The 19874-nt window shown below is 39.3% G+C and overlaps 1 protein-coding gene across 2 annotated transcripts in view; it reads right to left on the bottom strand.

Moving 5' to 3' along the window:
• Positions 1-19874, bottom strand: part of Wdr33 (WD repeat domain 33) — a 114694-nt gene that overhangs the window by 63869 nt on the left and 30951 nt on the right. For both annotated transcript variants that reach the window (XM_006977946.4, XM_076554878.1), the window contains exons 2-7: positions 16646-16872; positions 14971-15039; positions 14110-14214; positions 8906-9001; positions 8399-8550; positions 6642-6739 (exon numbers count right to left, since the gene is read on the bottom strand). In XM_006977946.4, coding sequence (XP_006978008.1) covers positions 6642-6739; positions 8399-8550; positions 8906-9001; positions 14110-14214; positions 14971-15039; positions 16646-16849 — 724 coding nt within the window. In that variant the 5' untranslated portion in view covers positions 16850-16872. The remainder of the gene's footprint in view (positions 1-6641; positions 6740-8398; positions 8551-8905; positions 9002-14109; positions 14215-14970; positions 15040-16645; positions 16873-19874) is intronic.

Below are 19874 nucleotides of genomic sequence, written 5' to 3'. Positions count from 1 at the left end.
GCAGGTAAGCAGATGTGGTACTCCAGCAGTAGCTGACAGTCTACATCTTGATTCACAAGCACAAGGAAGAGAGAACCGTGTTGCAGACAACAAAGCTAGAACAGAGCCATAAGCCTTTGACAACAGACATAGAGCTACAGGCTTTGGAGTCTGCCCTGCTGGATTTCAGTCTTGCTTTGGTCCAGTATTTCCTGACTAGACCCCTATTGCTCCCTTTATGTCACTGTATGTTGAAAGAATGTGGCCGCTTTTTGATTTTACAGAAAGTGACAAGAGATTGCCTTAAGTCTCAGAAGAGTTTTTGGGCCTTTTTTGTTTTGTTGTTGTTGTTGTTGTTGTTGTTGTTTTGGTTTTTCGAGACAGGGTTTCTCTGTGTAACAGTCCTGGCTGTTCTGGAACTCACTCTGTAGACCAGGCTGTCCTTGAACTCAGAGATCCACCTGCCTCTGTCTTTGAAGTGCTGGGATTAAAGGTGTATGCCATCACCACCTGGCATTTTCTGGTTTTAGGTTTTGTTCAGGACCGGGTCTCACTATGTAGCTCTGTCTATCCTGGAACTACGTAGACAGACTAGCTTTGAACTCACAGAGATCCGCCTGTCTCTGCCTCACAAGTGCTGGGATTAAAACCATGTACCACTAGTCCTAGCTTTTGAACAAAATGCATATTTTTCAAGACTATGAAAGCCAGGGAGTGGAATGTGGTGGTTTGAATGAGAATGGCCCCCACAGGCTCATGTTAAATCCATGGTCCACAACTGATGGAACTGTTTAGGAAGGATCAGAAGGTATGGCCTTGTTGGAGGTAGAGTCACTGGGAGCAGGCTTTGATGGTTCAGAAGAGACAAACTATTCCCATTAGCTTTCTTGCCTACTGTGTCTCACGATATAAGCTCTCAGCTACTATTCCAGCGCCATGCCTGCCTGAAGCTGCCATGCTTCCCCCAATGATGATCATGGGCTCTAACCCTCTAAACAGTAAATCTCCCCAAAATCTCTTTCTTCTATTAGTTGCCTTTGTCCAGGTGTCTTCCCATAGCAATAGAAAAGTAACCAAGACACAAATACAGACTATATTATAAAGATAACAGTGTTTGTGTTTTTTTGTCTTGAGAAATAGACAGGATTTTGTAGAATGCTATATAAAATGTGGTAAGTAGTAAATTATTCACAATGAAGATCACATTTTTTCCCTGAATACTTAGACACTGTAAACATGCCTTTACACAGTTTAAAATCATTCTACCAAACTAAAAGATTGTTTTAGAGGAGGCTTTAGTTTATTTGGTAAAAATCACAGTTGAAAGCTATGAAGAAAAACTACTGAATCTGATCATGAATGCTGCCAGGTGGTGGTGGCACACCATTAATCCCAGCACCCAGGAGGCAGAGGCAGGCAGATCTCCATGAGTTCAAGACCAGCCTGGTCAACAGAGACCAGGGCAGTTCCAGGGCAGCCAAGTCTACACAAAGAAACTCTGTCTCTGGAAAAAAAAAGTATGAATGCTGTTCATTTTCTTTAGCTGTGTGGTGAATGTGTGGGTTCATTTGAAGAGGCCAGAATGAGTCCAGAAAAATACCACGAGTTCTAGGGCAGCATATGCTACATAGTGAATTCAAGACCAGCCTGGACTGCAGAGTAAGACCCTTTCTTAAAGCAAAGCAAAATAAAATCTAGTAAAACAGGTTAGGCTTGGTTTGGCTTTTAGAGTCACACTTTGCCCAGACTGGTCTCAAATACTATGTAGCAAAGGATGACCTTGAATTTCTGATCGTACTCCCTCCACCTCCACACTGCTAAGACCAGAGGCATGCACTACCAAACTCAGTTTTAGGCGATACTGGGGAATGATCCCGAGACTCAGTGCATACTAAGCAAGCACATACCAACGGATTCGTTCCCAAGCAAGGCGTTTCCTCTAGAACTACTGCAGGGTACCCCTTCCTGTACATTTGTATAACCTAGTAGATACCTTGTAACCCATTTGAAGTTTCAACAATTCAGTGTGATTTCATGTTTTTAAGGTTCGATATGTGGTATATAAAAAAACTGTAACCTATATGGACAGTTTTTAAGACTAGTATTAAAATAAACTGGAGTTCCCTCTGCCCACTCTCCCTCTCCTCCCCTACCAAAGTCTTTACTTCGTAATTCTATCGCCATAGCCCAGGTACACAATCTCTGACGACCATCTTTTAAAATCTAAAAGGTTAGGGACATAGCTCAGTGGCTAGGTTACTTGCCTAATATGTGCCCTGCTGTGAGTAGAATAAACTCAAGTCACACAGCCTGCTTTTAGATCCTAGCCCTACTTCTTACACTGTATGTATGATCTTTGGCAGGTTTATTTAACTTTTTAGTCACCATGTCCTTCATTTGTAAAGTGGAGAATAATCGATTCTTTTTTTTTTTTTTTTTGGTTTTTCGAGACAGGGTTTCTCTTGTGTAGCTTTGCGCCTTTCCTGGAGCTCACTTGGTAGCCCAGGCTGGCCTCGAACTCACAGAGATCCGCCTGGCTCTGCCTCCCGAGTGCTGGGATTAAAGGCGTGCGCCACCACCGCCCGGCGAGAATAATCGATTCTTATTCCAAAGTGTTGATGATGCTAAAGTACTTACACTGGGCCTGATCACTGTACCAGCTATTATTGCCAAAATCAAGAAGGAAAAACAAAACTTCAAGTGCAGTGGATTTCTGGAGCAGATTCTCTTTTGAAGTATGCTTCTCGTTAAAATTTATTTTGGCATTCCTAAAGCCTAAATGTAGGCCAGGTGGCGGTGGCTTAATGATTACATGTTTTCAACTTGGCAGTAAGAAGTTTGTTTTGCTTTTAGAAACAGGGTCGCAGGTCTTCTTCCCTCTTCTGTGTCAATAAAAGTATTTCTAACAAAGCATTAAGTTTATTCACTGGTCTCTGCTTTTAAAATGATAAAAGCTTGTGAAAATATCTTGCCTACAAAACTTTAAGCACTTTACTAGAGAAAAAGGACAAGTGTGTATAAACTTCAGTATATAAGGGACATTAAAAAGATGTTCCCGGGCTAGAGAGATGGCTCAGAGGTTAAGAGCACCGGCTGCTCTTCCTGAAGTCCTGAGTTCAACTCCCAGCAACCACATGGTGGCTCACAACAATCTGTAATGAGATCTGGTGCCCTCTTCTGGCCTGCAGGGACACATGCAGACAGAACACTGTATACATGATAAATCAATCTTTTTTAAAAAAAAAAAAAAAAAAAAGATGTTCCCAATTCTATGCTATATTCAATTTCATGAGTTTATGAATCAACCAATCCTTTGTACAGCAAACCTCCCAACAATTGCTCTATGTCCATTTTAAATATTATGTTTCTCTTGTATAACTCATTTTTACACGAAGAGTTATGAACAATATCAGAAATGACACTAAAAAAGGCAACTGTAAATTCTATACTGAAATGGTATTGTGGCTTCTGAAGAATACTGTGTGCTTAAAGCTGAAAAACTTGGAGGAAAAAAAGACATGACCGTTATTTTTAAATATTTAATTGGCTGTCAGACAGGATAGATTATAGAGGTTTTTTATTGTTTTTGAGAGAGTGTGTTACATAGCCCTGGCTGTGCTCTACCTCTCTCAAGTGTTGAGATTATAGCCATGCACTAAATGTTTTTGCTTTTTTCCCCTTGATGTCCCAAACAGAAGAACAAGTTATAGAAAAGTAATTACCAACATAATGGAAGAATGAGCTAAAAATTGGACCTGATATCGGTGAAGGGAAACATGAGGTAACAAATACCATATCACTAAAACTGAGTAAAAGTCTGATTTTATGGATGATAGAGAACATAGCCTCAGACTATATGATCATCACGTCCCTCAAACAGCACTTTCTTGATTTTCTAAATACCTAACCTCTCAAAGTGAGTGCCTGACACATACTACAAGAGAAAGAAGTGTGCCTGCTTGCCTGTCAGATAGGTATGGGTGGACTATGATTATTGCCCTTAACACAGGGCAACTGACATTTTAGAAGACAGAACATTCATCCTGTCCCAGCTTGACTTTGGTGTTTTTGTTTTGTTTTGTTTTGTTGAGCTGAGGATCGAACCCAGGGCCTTGTGCTTGCTAGGCAAGCACTCTACCACTGAGCTAAATCCCCAACCCCCCAATTTGACTTTGGGATCCCATGTCTTCCATGAGAAGCTATCCTCAGGTCCTTCCTTCTAATTTTTGTTAAACAATTTTGCATCCTGCCAGTGACGACTGTACATCTGTCTCCACCATCAAGAAGAACAGAAACGCTCTTAGTGTCCCAGAATTCAGAGAACAGAGCGACAGAAAACGGTAACTGGAATCTAAAATCTCATGGATTACGTGAGACTTGCTCTCACAACTGTTTGGGCTGTTTAATTGATTTAGTTGACTACATTCACAAATGTCTCATATACTCACTGAATTATTAAGTAGTAAAAGTGTTTTTACAAGGAAGAAAATGGCATACATATGTACAAGGAAAAACATAAATCCTAAAAGTACACGGGCATCCAGCATATTTTGTGTATATTTGAAACACCCATATAAAGCCTAAAATGGACAGTCCTCATGTAGAGAATAAAACTCTCATTTAATTAATATACATGATAATATACTTGAGTCTGTGTTGCCTATTTAACAGTTTCCATTTTATCTAAATTCACCTGACTCAAATTAAAAATAAAAAAGCTCACCTTAACTCAAACCTAAAAATATCAACTGCTACTTATAACACTAATTTCAGAGACATTGCTGGGCATATTTAGAGCCGTTTTCAGAGCTCTTCATTGGTATGTAAGGTGAAAAGAAATGTTAACATAGAAAAGATTTTGTTTCAATACAAATTGTTGACCAGTTTTATATGAGAATTCTGTTATCATATTTCAGAATATTGTCAAGTTTATCATTGTAATCCCTTTATTCCTAAGGATTTTTCAAAGCCTAGAAAACATTGACCTATGTCTGTTTAACATCTAATATTTCTAAGAACAGTGAGGAAAGATCCAACGTAAGTATACTACCAGGATAAAAGTCAAGTGGTTAACATTCTAGTTATGGCATTGGACCTATTATTTTTTTAACATGTCACTTAAATCTTCCGGGTCGTGGTACTCTTCCATAAAGTGATTTAGACTAAGCTCTCAACGACTCTACCTCATTCTTAAATTGCATGGTATCATGACCTTCACAGTGTATATGCCCCTCAATTTAACAGGCACCGACAAGATCCCTGCACTAGCTATAGTGATGCATAACTGTACAGGGATCCAAGCCAATGTGAAAATACATTCAATGATACTAGCTTAAAATATGTGTCTTTAAATTTTTTCAAGTTTAGTTTTGTTTGCTTTATTCTGAGACAGGGTTTCACTATATAGTGCTGGCTGGTCTGGAACTATATATGTAGACTAGACTAACATAGAACTCAGAGAGATTTCCCTGCCTCTCCTAGGATTAAAGCATGTGTACAACCACACCTGGCATGGTAAAGTATCTTACCAGCTTTAAGAAATTTACAGTTCCACCAAGACATCTAATGGCTGACTCTAACATGAAGGGAAACCTCTGAATCATAATGTCTTGACAAATGTTATCTCTGGTACCCATTCTACACCCTGAATTTCCCTTTCACATAATGTTACTTCTGAGGCATTCAGGAATCAAGGGCATGGAGCAAAAAAGGCAGTTTGTAAACTAGTTGAGGTTTAAACTAAACACTTGAAAATACTACATTCTGTACTGGAGAGATGGCCTAGTGGTTAAGACCACTGACTGCTCTTCCAGAGGACCCGGGTTCAATTCCCAGCACCCACATGACTAGCTGTAACTACAGTTCCAGGGGACCTACACCCTTACACAGGCAAAACAATGAACAATAAATAAATAAACTTTTAAAAAAAGAAAGAAAATACTACATTCCTAGTGAATAATAAACCAAGTACTTAGAAGTACAAATGGTTTTATTGTAATGTCTGCACTAAGAATATATAAAACACAGCTAATTCCCAAACTCCACTACCTTAGAATTCATATAAAGGGTGTTGACAGCCCCACTATACAAAGTGAAATAACCTACAAATTCCAAGTAAGCCAGCTGCAATGAAGCGCAACTGCACCCCCAGAACTGGGAGTCTGAGACAAGGGACTAAGGACTGTAAGTTCCAGGCTAGTGTAGGCTACACAGCAAGTTCCAGGCCAGCTTAATCTTCCCAAGGAGAACATTTCTCAAAAAGGGAGCAAATAAATAGAGCTACTAACACCTCTATTTTAGCGGTTAATGTGTTACATGTGCAAGAGCTGTCATGAATATGTGGGCTGTCTATTATTTTGAAATGTCTATGTCAGGAAAGAGTACTTCCCTAAGGGATACACAAAGATAAAGAAGTGACAGGGAAAAGGAGAGCTCATATTTACTTTATAGCCGAAAGAATTCAAAGATAGTGAAATTATTATTAGTGAAAATTTACAAAATGAATGCAAACTAGAGAACAGCCGTGTTTTCTTGGCAGAGATGGTGAATGTATAAAAAAAATACTTTAATGGAGATACAAGCCAATATTGTGTATTGTGATGATTTAAACAAAAATGCCTTCCCTATTTAAATATTCCAATCAGTACTGTTTGTACACATACCTCGGAGAATTCTTTCCTCATGGCAACGAAGAAAATCCCAGATTCTAACAGTGCCGTCATCAGAGCATGTAGCAAATTTATTATCCGTGGGTGAGAAACTGTTACATGAAGACACACAGCAGGGGAAAGAGGTCAGCATTTAACAGATCATCCATGCTTCTCAGACAGGGAAAAATAAAAACACTGTGCTGCATTATAAACAGGAGAAGGAAGTATCCAGTGAAGAAGCCCTTAAAGAAGAATGTAGTCAGCTAACATATGCATCTCATCAAAAGGCTTCAAAATAATAGGGTTTTTTCTTTTCCATTTCCATCAATATTCAGAGAACTCCTCAGTGCATTACTAGTCCTTTCATTACCTATGCTCCTTGTAGTATATTTCCTGTGTCAACAAAACATGGGGAGCTGCCTTAACAGTGAAACTAAATGTGTTCTATTCTTACCAATATTTCCGCACATAGTCACTTAAGCCACAGAGGAATACTGCTCAAAACATGAGCATCAGTTTCTGCCTCAGACATTTAAACTTCAAAAATGATAGGCTAAAACACTTTTAAGCAGGCTAGTAAGACTGACTGTTCAAGATCTCCATATACCATGTTTTTCACTTATTTCAATTAAAAGGCCTATGAAAACTGTATGCCTTCTTCCAGGTGTAAAGCAATCCCATGAATGTTGTACCTTTGGAGGAAAACTTAAAATATACATCAGATTTCTTTTTAAAGCCAATGACTGCTACACAAGAGGGAGCCAGTTTTCTTCCTGGCTGTGAAAAACCATCAAGATTTTCAATGAACTGTATGAACTCCCTTGAACTTCTGAATGACTAACAGTGAAAAAAAATATTATGAGCACGACACTGAGGCCAGGTCTATAAAGCAGAAACATGTATATGCAACAAGTTCTGTGGATTCTGAAAGTAGAAATGGTGTTTCTAAAGTCAACCTCTTCCCACATGAAGATGGCACAACCTTAAAAGAATGCTGCTTAGCTTTATTCTGAGGCTGCAGCACTTCTTCAGGCTTCTTTTTGAAACTCTTTCCCCCAGTTTTACTATACATTTCTCACTGTTATGTAAAAACATACAACTCACTGAAAATGTTTTAACTCCACTCATACATTTGCATTAAGTCTTGTTATCAACAGTGAATCAGAAGAAAAGTCCTAGAGTCTTCTTTGACAAAGGTCTGCTTACAGCTGCAAAGCATGAAGAACCCATTCATTAATCCGTTAATGTTTGCCACGTCCAGAGAGTTATCTGTGAGGTTTTTAGTCCTATACTTTCTTTTTGAAGTCGTGGCAGAACCAAGCCAACCAGGTCTTCACTTAAGCCTCTTTTTTTTCCTTGACTTTTGTGTGGATTCTGAAGGTGATTTCTGTAGGCTTTAGATTTTATTCAGTTGTATAATTAAAGACTGAATTCTTTATTTGGAATATTCTTGTCTTACACAGTAGATAATAAAAAGGAATAACGTATACACATTATTAACCATAAATGAAAAGAGAAAACCAGTGCAAAATGTGTCAGACAATACATCTCTAACATATTGCAAAGGCTGATACCAGGACAAAACTACTTCAGAACGGTGCCAGCAAAATGGTGAATGTGTGAAAACAAAGAGATATATTGTGTTCATAAGGTGCAGAAAGTTTCCCAGAATCTGAGAGAGCCCATGCATCTCTGCACCCAGAATACACTTAGAGAGTAATTTAACCATGACAATAGGGACTACAGAAAATGGTATATTGTGTATAAACCTGGCCTCTCTAATCGCCTCCTTATGTGCCTGGAACATCTTGACGTTGTTCATGTTGGATTGCCAATATTTCACATATCCTCCATGATCTGCTGTCAACATCCACATGTCATTATGTGACCAAGTCATGGCCCTCACGGGGCTATCATGAGCCTGTGAAAAGAGAAAACATTTTAAGTTTTTCTTTAAGAGAATATATGGCTGGGCTGAAAGGAACCTGTATTAACTCAGAGCAGTAAACTATTCAATTGTTAAGTTTTAAAATGCCAATGAAGGCCGGGCGGTGGTGGCGCACGCCTTTAATCCCAGCACTCGGGAGGCAGAGCCAGGCGGATTTCTGTGAGTTCGAGGCCAGCCTGGGCTACCAAGTGAGATCCAGGAAAGGCGCAAAGCTACACAAGAGAAACCCTGTCTCGGAAAACCAAAAAAAAAAAAAAAAAAAAATGCCAATGAAGTTGACTGTACCCTCAAGTTCTTAGATGAGCTACCATCTGGTGGTTACTGTTACCTGCAATATGGTTTCAAAGTTGAAAGTCAGCCCATTCCATAAGGTGAACTCTCCACTAGAAGCTCCAGTGACCAAGCGTCTTCCTTCTGGGGTCCACTGCAGGAAGAAAAGGAAGACAGGTTACATACAAGCACCAGTCTTGTAGCTTCACTAATTTAAGAAATATTTTCAAAGGCATTTCTGTTTGCTTGTTTGGGTGCATGAGTGAGTTGAGCCAGAGTTACAGGCACTTGTCAGCTGCAGTGTGTAGGTAACTGAACTCAAGTCCTCTGGAAGAGTAGCAGGTGTTCTTAATTGCTGAGTATCTCTCCAGTCCCCAGAACCTTTATTCATAAAATATTAGCTTATCCAAATAAAGTAGACAACACTGTTTTATATTTGATGTACCTTTATAAGCAAGTGTACTGTTAGAAGAGAACTTGCCTGACACAGTGAAGGGAAGCACTAATACTCTGGCTCCTTAGCTAAGTTTAAAAAGGAATGTATAGTACTATGTACTTAAAAAGCAAGTCAAATCATAATATGTAAAGAGTTCACTCTTATCTAGGCTACACAGTTGATGAATATAAATGAGGTGGGCAGTCGCCAGAAAAGTTCAAATGACTGAATGAAAAATAAGGAATCTTTTGATTGCTGTTGGATTCTGGCGCATATATAGAAAATAATCGCCGGGCAGTGATGGCACACGCCTTTAATCCCAGCACTTGGGAGGCAAAACAAGCAAAACAGTAACAATTACTGTGTTAAGAACATTGAAAATACCAAACTTTTCCTATAACTAAATATTTTTTAAAAGTTATGAGAGGGGCTAGTGATGTTAGAATGTTTGCCTAGAAAACAGAAAGGCCCTGGAGTTTGATCCCACATGCCAAATAAACTAGGCATAGTGGCACTTTGCCTGTAATCCTAGCATTCAAGAGGTAAAGGAAGTGGGATCAAAAGTTCTAGGTCAGAAACTATTTGTGCAGATGAAAAATATTAATCCCAACCTGGTTGTGGTAGCGCACGCCTTTAATCCCAGCACTCTGGAGGCAAAGGCAGGCAGATCTCTGTGATTTTGAGGCCAGCCTGGGATACAGAGTGAGTTCCAGAGACACCGTCTCAAAAAAATAAAAATAAAAATAAAAAAGAGAGAGAGAAAATCAAGGTCGGAGGTGGAGAGATGGCTAATCGGTTAAGAGCACTGCCTGTTCTTCCAGAGGACCCAGGATCAATTCCCAGCACCCACATGGCAGCTCACAAGTGTCTGTAACTCCAGTTCCAGGGAATCTGGCACCCTCACACAGACATACATTCAGGCAAAACACCAAAGCATATAAAGTAATCTTTATTATTTTTGTAATTTTATTTTTACAATTATTTTATAATTTATTATTATTATTATTCAAGGCCATCCTTTAATACATAGTAAATTCTGAATGCCCTAGCCTCTGTGAGACACTACCAAAAGAAAAGCCTGAAGGCAGAGGCAGGCAGATCTCTGGGAGTTCCAGGCCAGCCAGAGCTACATAGTGTGATCCTGGCCCCCCAAAAAAAGGAAAAAGGAAAAAGGAAACACCCACATTATGGAGTTCTAGCTCAGCAGTAGAACACTCGCCTAGCATGCCTAAGCCCTGAGTTCAATCTCCAGGACCACACACATAAGAGTTATTTTATGCTCTTCTAAATTCAAGGCCAGCGGCAGGCTGTATTAATTTTTAAAAAGTAAAACAAGAGTCCATGCTGCCAGTAATAATGATCTACATTAGGAATCCCAACACTCAGGAAGTTGATGATATCGGAAGATGCTGCGAGTTCAAGGCTACCCTAGGCTAAATAGTGAACACCAGGCCTGTCAGGGTTCAATACCAAGAGTCTATCTCAATACAGGAAGACATAAGGAAAAAAGAAAAAAGTCTTAATACATTAGAACAAAAAGCACTACATAACTATTTTAATGCCACAGTTTGTATGCTGAAGTGAATCTGTGACATACTTGCTAGTCACCATTAAAATATAATGTATACCAGGCATGGCAGCATACACCTTTTATCTCAGAACTCAGGAGGCAGAGGAAGGCAGATCTCTGAGTTCGATACCAGTCTGCTCTACAAGGTGAGTGGGTGAGTTCCAGGACAGCCAGGGCTCCACAGAGAAAACCCTGTCTCTAAATAAACATAAATAGATAGATAGATAGATAGATAGATAGATAGATAGATAGATAGATAGATAGATAGGTAGGTAGGTAGGTAGGTAGGTAGGTAGGTAGGTAGGTAGGTAGGTAGGTAGGTAGATAGATAGATAGATAAATAAATAAATAAATAAATAAATAAATTGATTTATTTTTGCCAAGCATGACAACACTATAATCCCAGTACTATGGAGGGAGAGGCAGGAGGATCTTCATGAACTTGAGGCCAGTCTGATCTACACAATGAGTTACAAGCCAGCCAGGGCTATATAATAAGACCCTGCCACAAAATAAACAAACAGTTAAGCAAGTGTCTGTGTGTGCATATAATTCATTTTTCCTTTTGTTCAGTTTCACTCATTTTCCATAAAGAATATAAATACACAGGTCGGTACAATTTTATTATCCTATGTAAAAACCAATACTGCAAAAACAGGTGTGCTTAAGAAACATGAAGTTTAGCCGGGCGGTGGTGGCACACGCCTTTAATCCCAGCACTTGGGAGGCAGAGCCAGGCGGATCTCTGTGAGTTCGAGGCCAGCCTGGGCTACCAAGTGAGTTCCAGGAAAGGCGCAAAGCTACACAAGAGAAACCCTGTCTCGGAAAACCAAAAAAAAAAAAAAAAAAAAGAAAGAAACATGAAGTTTATTTGGAAAATGACACAAATATGTGTGACCACTTAGCTCTGTATTGCCTTATCAATAAACATCATTTTGATGATTCTGAATAAAGTACTCCTATCTTCCTAGATTTTTTTTATCTGCTATGGTCCCAACCCCATCAATTCTATAGTAAACCAAACTGTAAATAAAGCATTTCTTAATAACTTTCAACAGACTGTGTCTCTAATACACACAAATTTCCCCCAAGATCTCATACCTTGATCTCCAAAGAAGAAAACTTATCCACCACACGGAGAAGGTGAAGGGAGACCAAGAGTTCTAGGGCAGCCTGGGCTACAATACAAGATGAGTTCAAGACCAGCATGAAGTTTATTGTTTTGTTTTTTCTTAAGGGGTGGGGGGCTAAGGATGCAATTCAGAGCATATGCAAGGCCCTAGGCTCTATCCCTAGTAATAAGGAGAGAAAATAAAAATACAGAATGTGCAGGCTTCATTTCAAAAGTTTCCTGTATCATAAAAGGATAATAAAGGGCTAGAAAATGACTCAGCAGTTCAAAGTGTTTGTAGCTCTTCCAGAGGACCAGAGTTTGCTTCCCAACACCAACATCAGATAGCTCACAACCACCCTTTAACTCCAGCTCCAGAGAATCCTGACAACCTGAGTTTAACTCCTAAAACCACATAAAGGTTAAAAAAGGCACAACTCCATAGGTGACCTGACCTCCACATATATATCATAGGGGAGAGCCCCCTTTATACACATACAATAATTAAGTTTAAAAATAAAATAAAATAAACAAGGGTGTTGTGGAATATTATTTGAAGATGTGTTACATTCGTTTATGCTGTGGAATATTTGTTTAATGACGCAAAGATTTGTTTAACTCGGTAAAGCTGTGTTACTTTGCCTGTCTAAAACACCTGATTAGTCTAATAAAGAGCTGAATGGCCAATAGCTGCGCAGGAGAGAGATAGGTGGGGCTGGCATGCAGAGAGAACAAATAGAAGAGAAGAGGGAGGAACAAGACAGGAGGAAAGGAGGACACTGGGGACCAGACACCCAAGCTCACAACTAGCACAGAGTAAGAAGAAGCAGAGAAAGGAATATAGAATAGAGAAAAGTAAAAGCCCAGAGGCAAAAGATAGACGGGGTACTTTAAGTTAAGGAAAGCTGGTTAGAAACAAGCCAAGCTAAGGCCAGGAATTCCTAAGTAAGTATAAGTTTCCAAGTGTTTATTTGGGAGCTGAGTGGTCGGCCCCCAAGGAGTAAAGAGTAAAAACAAACAAGTACACAAGGGAGCAAGGGAGCTTGAGAGATGGCTCAATGGTTAAAAGAAGATACTGAGCTGACAGAGGCCTGGGTTCAGTTGCCAGCATCCACATAAGGCAGCTCCCAACATGGAACTCCAAAGGACTGGGATACCCTCTTCTAGCCTCCAAAGGCACTTCTACTAACATGCACATAGACATGCATGTATACACATCATTTAAAAAGAAATCAAGCCAGGTGGTAGTGGTGCACACTTTTAATCCCAACACTTGGGAAGCAGAGGCAGGAGGATCTCTGAGTTAGAGTCCAACCTGTTCTACAGAGGGATATCCAAGACAGCCAGGGCTACACGAAGAATTGCTATCTCAGAAAACAAAAAACAGAACAAACAAAAACCTGAAAAATTCTAAAAAAATAATAAAAACTACAAAGGATGGAAGGAGAAAGGAAATGAAATTTTAAAAAAAATCATTTGTAGGACTATGAACTGAATGTATTGTCTGGTCAATATGGAAAATAACCTTTTTTTTTTTTTAACTGCAAAATTCCTTCAAAATATTGAGCAATGTGACTATATCCCTGATTATAAAACTGTATTTTGTAATTCCAAAGAAACTACTGGGCACTTTCACATAGCTGTTAAGTATGATGTACCATAGGTTTTCAGCTATCAACAACTGACAGCTTTTCATTCACCTTAGGATGCTGTTTTTCCAACAGCAACAAAGCCATTTTTATTCAAGGGCTATCCTGAGACCTGCCACACTATGAATATACTAAATATTCCAGAATTCTACAACATGACGAAAAACAATTCAGAGCACATTATCCTACCATCAGTGGAGAAAATGGATAAAAGAGTACAATTCAAAGTAAAACTATTATTAGCAAACCAATTATTATCTTAAGCATACATTTAATATAGTATTTACTTTTTGTTTTGTCAAATACTTTGTTTTTAGAGTCAGTCTATCTATGTAGTTCTGGTTATCCTGAAACTATGTAGACCAGGCTGGCCTTGAACTCAGAGATCCTCCTGCTTCTAGGATTAAAGGCATGTGCTACCTTGCCCAACCTTGTCAAATAAATTTGTAAAACTAGAATTAAATTTAAAAAAAAAAATACATAACAGAATACTTACCCTCACAACAAATACTGGGCATTTTACTTTGTTTGTTGATGTCCTAACAAATTTTGTTGTAACTGCATTCATAGGATTATTCAACATTCCTATAGGTGGGACCAGCTATTAAAAAAAGAAAAGAAAAAAGAACATTGGGTTTTGTAACACCTGATAACACACAGAGAAGAAACCAAGGTACATAGCAAGATAACTATTAAGAAAACTTCAGGACAACTTTCCAAAGCTTTTAGGACATTAAAAGTATTCTACATTAAAAGAAAACTAAGATTAAAAAGTTAAACACCTATTAATATTAATCTGGAACTTAATTTCAATGTCTGCTTTAAGTATCAGTTTTCCTAAATTACTTCTCAAAGTCAATACAGCAAAGCATGTTTGCAAAACCTCAAATTAAAATTTAATTTTTCTATTAAAAGACTTTGAAGCTGTTCAATCTTTTGACATTGCTTCTGCCTAAAGTTTATTCATCATTAAATTTAAAGGAATATTTAAGTTGAGACAAAATTAAATCAAGATAAATACAGACATACTACATTATACTTTTGCAAATATGTTAACTATAAAAATGTAAGAAGAAGGGGCTAGAGAGATGGCTCAGTGGTTAAGAGCACTGGCTGCTCTTCCAGAGGTCCTGAGTTCAATTTCCTAGCAACCACATGGTGGCTCACAACCATCAATAATGAGATCTGGCTCCCTCTTCTGGCCTGCAAGCATGCATGTACACTGTATACATAATAAATAAATAAATCTTAACCAAAAAATGTAAGAAGAAAAGACAACTTTGATGGAGAGGTTTGAGGTTTACATGACCAAACAAGGGAGTTTTTATTAAGCTAGTATGATAGAACTTATACTTACATCATTATAATAACCTGCATCCGGCTGAATGGCCCGCATATCTCTCTGATCTCTTTGCCATATCCTATTCTGTTAGAAATAAATTAACTAATGAGTATGTGGCTTTGTGACAGTCATGTAAAATTTAATAAATAATGGAACCTAATGTATTTCTTTTTCATTTATGTGTATGGATTTTTGCCTGCATGTGTATGCATGTGAGTACCATACGCATGCTTAATACCCACAGAGGTCAGAAGAGCGTGAGAGACTCTAAACTGGAATTACAGATGGTTATGGGTCACTATGTCCCTGCTGAGAATCAAACCAGGGTCCTCTAGAATAGCAGCTCATGCTCTTAACCATTGAGCCACCTCCCCAGCCCCCAAATGTGTGTTTTGAGTTTTGTTTTTTCAAAGCCAGGGTCTCACTGTATAGCTTGCAACCCCCTACATATACCAGTGTGGCTTGGAACTCAAGAGTTCCTTTGCTTCCAGGGCATTGGGATAAAAGGAGTACACACCAACACATCAGGCTATTTTCTCAAACACAGATAACAGGGATGGTCCCCCTTTCCTGCTGCTCCTGTTGAGAATTTTATTCAAGTAGCCCTGACCCTATTCATCCAGTTCCTCTGATCCCCAACACGTCCTCACTCATTTATCATTCTGATAAATGGAAGTGGGGGGAGGAAGCACTGGAGAGATGGCTCTTCCAGAGGACCTGGATGCCAGTACCCACATGGCTCACAGCTTGTTAACTCCAGTTCCAGAGGATATATATAACCCCCTCTTCTTCCCTATATGGGCACCAGGCATACATACACACAGTAGACATACATACATGCAAGCAAAACAATTCATACACATAAAATAAATAAATTGGTGAGGGGGGAGTGAGGATAGACTGGCAATCATACTTTTGCCAAAACCATTAGCAAAAAACAATTTATTTTATCTCTATTTTGGCTTTCTTTTTTTTATTCCTTCCAAATTCTAGCTTCATACGCTAGCTTCCCAAATGATATTGCCAAGAAACTCTAAATCAACCAATGTGACATCACATGCTTTAATCTCAGTACTTGGAGGATGGAGGGGGGAAAGTTTGGGAATTCAAAAACAACCTGTGCTATATAATATCCTGTCTAAAAAAAAAAAAGAGGAAAAACTAAAAAGTCTAAACCTGCCCTTGACACTTTTGCCATGTGCCGGTAATATATTAATTAGTTCAATGTGCAAACAGTTGAGTTAATCACTCAACTAAGGTATAAAAAGCAGACTAAACCAAGTGGATGGCACAGTAACATTTAACAGACTAACACAAGTACATGAAGAACTCAAATGCACAGAAACAGCTGAAAGCACTTTAAGCAGATCACCTACAGTCCATGACTATAGCAGGTATTCAATCTTCAAGGTAAATATAGAGCTACTCCTCTAGACTAGAGTTTACCATTGGGAACTCAGAAGTGGGACAAGTCATGTTCTCAGTGCCAGTGTCTCAGAAATATTACTATGTTGGTAGTCACTTATTAGTTCACATACACTGTGGGTCATTTTTCAGAAGATGATTAATGAACTCTTTATCTAAAAGGTTAATCCATCCCACTAATTCAAAAAATACCAGTAATACTTACTACCCTTTATTTAGTTTTAAAAAAACTATCTTTTTGGCCATTAAAGTTCATTGGACTTACCTCCAAATACTTAATTACAGAAGGATTATAGTCTATGGTTTTCCGGTTTACAGCTTTCCTCATCCGTTTTCCATCAAAGGTAAGCTGCTGCATTGCCTGCTGCTGTGCAAAATCGGGGCGCTTATAAAACAGTTGTCGGGGTGCCTGGTGTTGAAACCTCGGCATATGGAAAAATCGTGGAGGAGAGCCAATTTCTGTAGCCATGGTGATGTTTTTCTACTAGGTCACTAGAATAGAAGAGGAAGTATTTTAAGTAGACATATCAGCATGACAACCGTGCCTAAAAGCATATTTATTTTTTTAACCTGAAAACATTTTTAGACTTTAAAAAAAAAAAAATATGTGTGGGTGTTCTGCCTGCAAGATCTGAAAAGGCTAGAAGAAGGCATCAGATACCCTGGGACTGGAGTTACAGATGGATATGAGCTGCCATGTGCATGCTGAAAATTAAACCTGGGTCATCTGTAAGAACAGCCAGTGCTCTTAACTGATGAACCATCTCTCCACTCCTAAGCTAAAACCAATTTTAAGTAGATACTTTTTTTAATGCTATTTATCTATCTATCTATCTATCTATCTATCTATCTATCTATCTATCTATCTATCTAGGGTTTTTGAGACAGGGTTTCTTTGTGTAGCCCTGGCTGCCCTGGAACTAGCTCTGTAGACCAGACTGGCTTTGAAGTCACAGAGGGCCGCCTACCACTGACTCCTGAGTGCTAGGACATTAAAGCCATGAGCCACCACTGGCCTAGCCACAATTTTTTTTTTCTTTAAAGATAGAGCTTCTTTGTGCAGTTTCGGTGCCTGTCCTGGATCTCACTCTGTAGATCAGGCTGGCCTCGAACTCACAGAGATCCACCTGGCTCTGCCCCCCAAGTGCTGGGATTAAAGGTGTGTGCCACTGCCGCCCGGTTACAAAATTTTTATGTATGTATTTATTTGCAGGAAGAGAGGACATGTGCTAATAAATGTATGGAGGTTAGAAACTTGCAGGAATGGGTTCTCACCTCTCATCATGTGGATCCCAGGACTCAACTGTTAAAGGCAGCAGAAGCCTTTACCCTCTTTAACTAAGCCACCTTGCCAGCCCAGTGAACATTTTAGTTTTCCTCCTGTAGCGTTTGTTAACATTCAAACACTCTATTTATTAAATGAAACATGAGGCTGATACTATGGCTCAGTAGCAGAGTTTACCTAGGATGCATAAAGTCCTAGATTCAAATGGCAGCACCACTAAATAAATATAGGAACTAAAAGACCAAAACATTTGAGAGGGCTAATTTACCGAGTAAGCGCCAATAAACATCAATTGTAAAATTTGGCCAGATGGAAGAGAGTACAATGCATAATGACTTAGGGTATTGTGTTTGTTTATTTTGTGTTTCTTCTGGGGAAGAAAAGGCAAGCAACAACTTAGAATTAACATTTCTAAAACCTTAAGTGTCTCCCCCCTGTTTATTTTGTGTTTCTTCTGGGGAAGAAAAGGCAAGCAACAACTTAGAATTAACATTTCTAAAACCTTACGTGTCTCCCCCCCACACACACACACACACACAGAGGCGGAGAAGGAAGTGATGGAAAACAGGAGCTGAATTAAGATTTTTATTTTTATTCATATGTGTGCACAAAGTGTATGGGTGCCAGAACCCTTGGAGCTGAAATTACAGTGGCTGTTTGCCACCAACCTGGGTGCTGGGAACCAAACCTTGGTTCTCTTGAAGTCCTCTGCTCTACAACTGTTGAGCCATCTCTCCAGCTCCACCCACTACTAACATTTTCAAATAAAATTTTCATTTAGATATTTTACAGTCAATCTATTTTTAAGATTATCATAAAACTATTTTATCCTCTAAAAGTTGTAAAGCCTGACTTTCAAATTCCCCATCTGTAGCTGAATAAAGCAGCTGTAATTTCAGCATTGGGGAGATAAAAGCAGGGAAACACAAGTTATTCTTTTGGTTTTTGGTTTTTTCTGTGTAGCTCTGGCTGTCCCGGAACTCACTCTGTAGACCAGGCTGGCCTTGAACTCACAGACAAATCAACCTGCCTCTGCCTCCTAAGTGCTGGGATAAAAGGTGTGCACCACCACTGCTCAGCCACAATTATTTTTACTGCAAAAGAAAGAATGCAATTTCCACTATTTTTCTGTTCTTTTATTTGGTTTATTTACTCTCCAGATACTTTATGGGGTTTAGAAAAAAAATTGTGATATTCTTTAGGTAAAAATGGTCTTGGTGTCACCAGAGAGGTTTCACTCAGCAACTGATGGGAGTAGATGCAAAGAACCAGTCAAACATTAGGTGGAGCTTAGGGAATCAATCCTGGTTGAGGAAGGATTGTAGGAGCCTGAGGGGTCAAGACACAAGAACATGGGCCACAGGCTGGAGAGATGGCTCAGTGGTTAACTGGCTGCTCTTCCAGAGGTCCTGAGTTTATTCCCAGCACCCACATGGTGGCTCCCAACCATCTGTAATGAGATCTGTTGCCCTCTTCTGGCCTGTAGGGATACAAGCAGACAGAACACTGTATACATAATAAATAAATCTTTAAAAATAATATATAGATATAGAGAGAAAAGAAAAGAAAATGGGCCACAGAGTCAACTGACCAGGGCTCATGGGGGCTCACAAAGACAGCCGGGGAGTCTGTATGGGCCTGACCTATGTCCTCTGCATATATGTTATGGTTGTGTAACTTGTTTCTGTGGGACACCTAACAGTGGGAGTAGGGGCTGTCTCTAACTCTTTTGCCTGCTTTAGGGACCCTTCTCCTCCTACTGGGTTACCTAGATGTATTGTAACTTGACAGTCCATGTTTGGTTGATGTCCCTGGGAGGCCTGCCCTTCTCTGAAGGGAAAGGAGGAGGAGTGGACTGCAGTTGGAATGTAATATATGAGAGAAGAAAAGGAAAAGGGGAAACAATGGTCTTGGTACTGCTCCATTCATCTGCATCACTTCAGTCCCAGTAAGTGTGTGAGGCAAGAGAGGTGGTAGTGATGGTGGGGAGAAAAAGAAATCCTGACTACACACCAAAACAAACAGGGTAACAAAATAGGTATTAATGTGTTACCTCTACTAGGAAGCAGTTCTTGATCTACAGCTCCAGCAGGTTAGTTTGTAACGAGATGAGAAGCACCCCACCTATTAGAGGTGTGTATGAATTTGATTGTGTACAAGAAGCACTTGAGAGTCTGGTGAGGAATCTGCTTACTCAGAAACCTCATGA

This window comes from Peromyscus maniculatus, chromosome 19 (genome assembly GCF_049852395.1).
Source record: "Peromyscus maniculatus bairdii isolate BWxNUB_F1_BW_parent chromosome 19, HU_Pman_BW_mat_3.1, whole genome shotgun sequence".
In the NCBI taxonomy this organism is placed as follows: Eukaryota; Metazoa; Chordata; class Mammalia; order Rodentia; family Cricetidae; genus Peromyscus; species Peromyscus maniculatus.
Note: the sequence above shows the minus strand (reverse complement) of the source record. Positions and strands in the feature narration are given on the sequence as shown.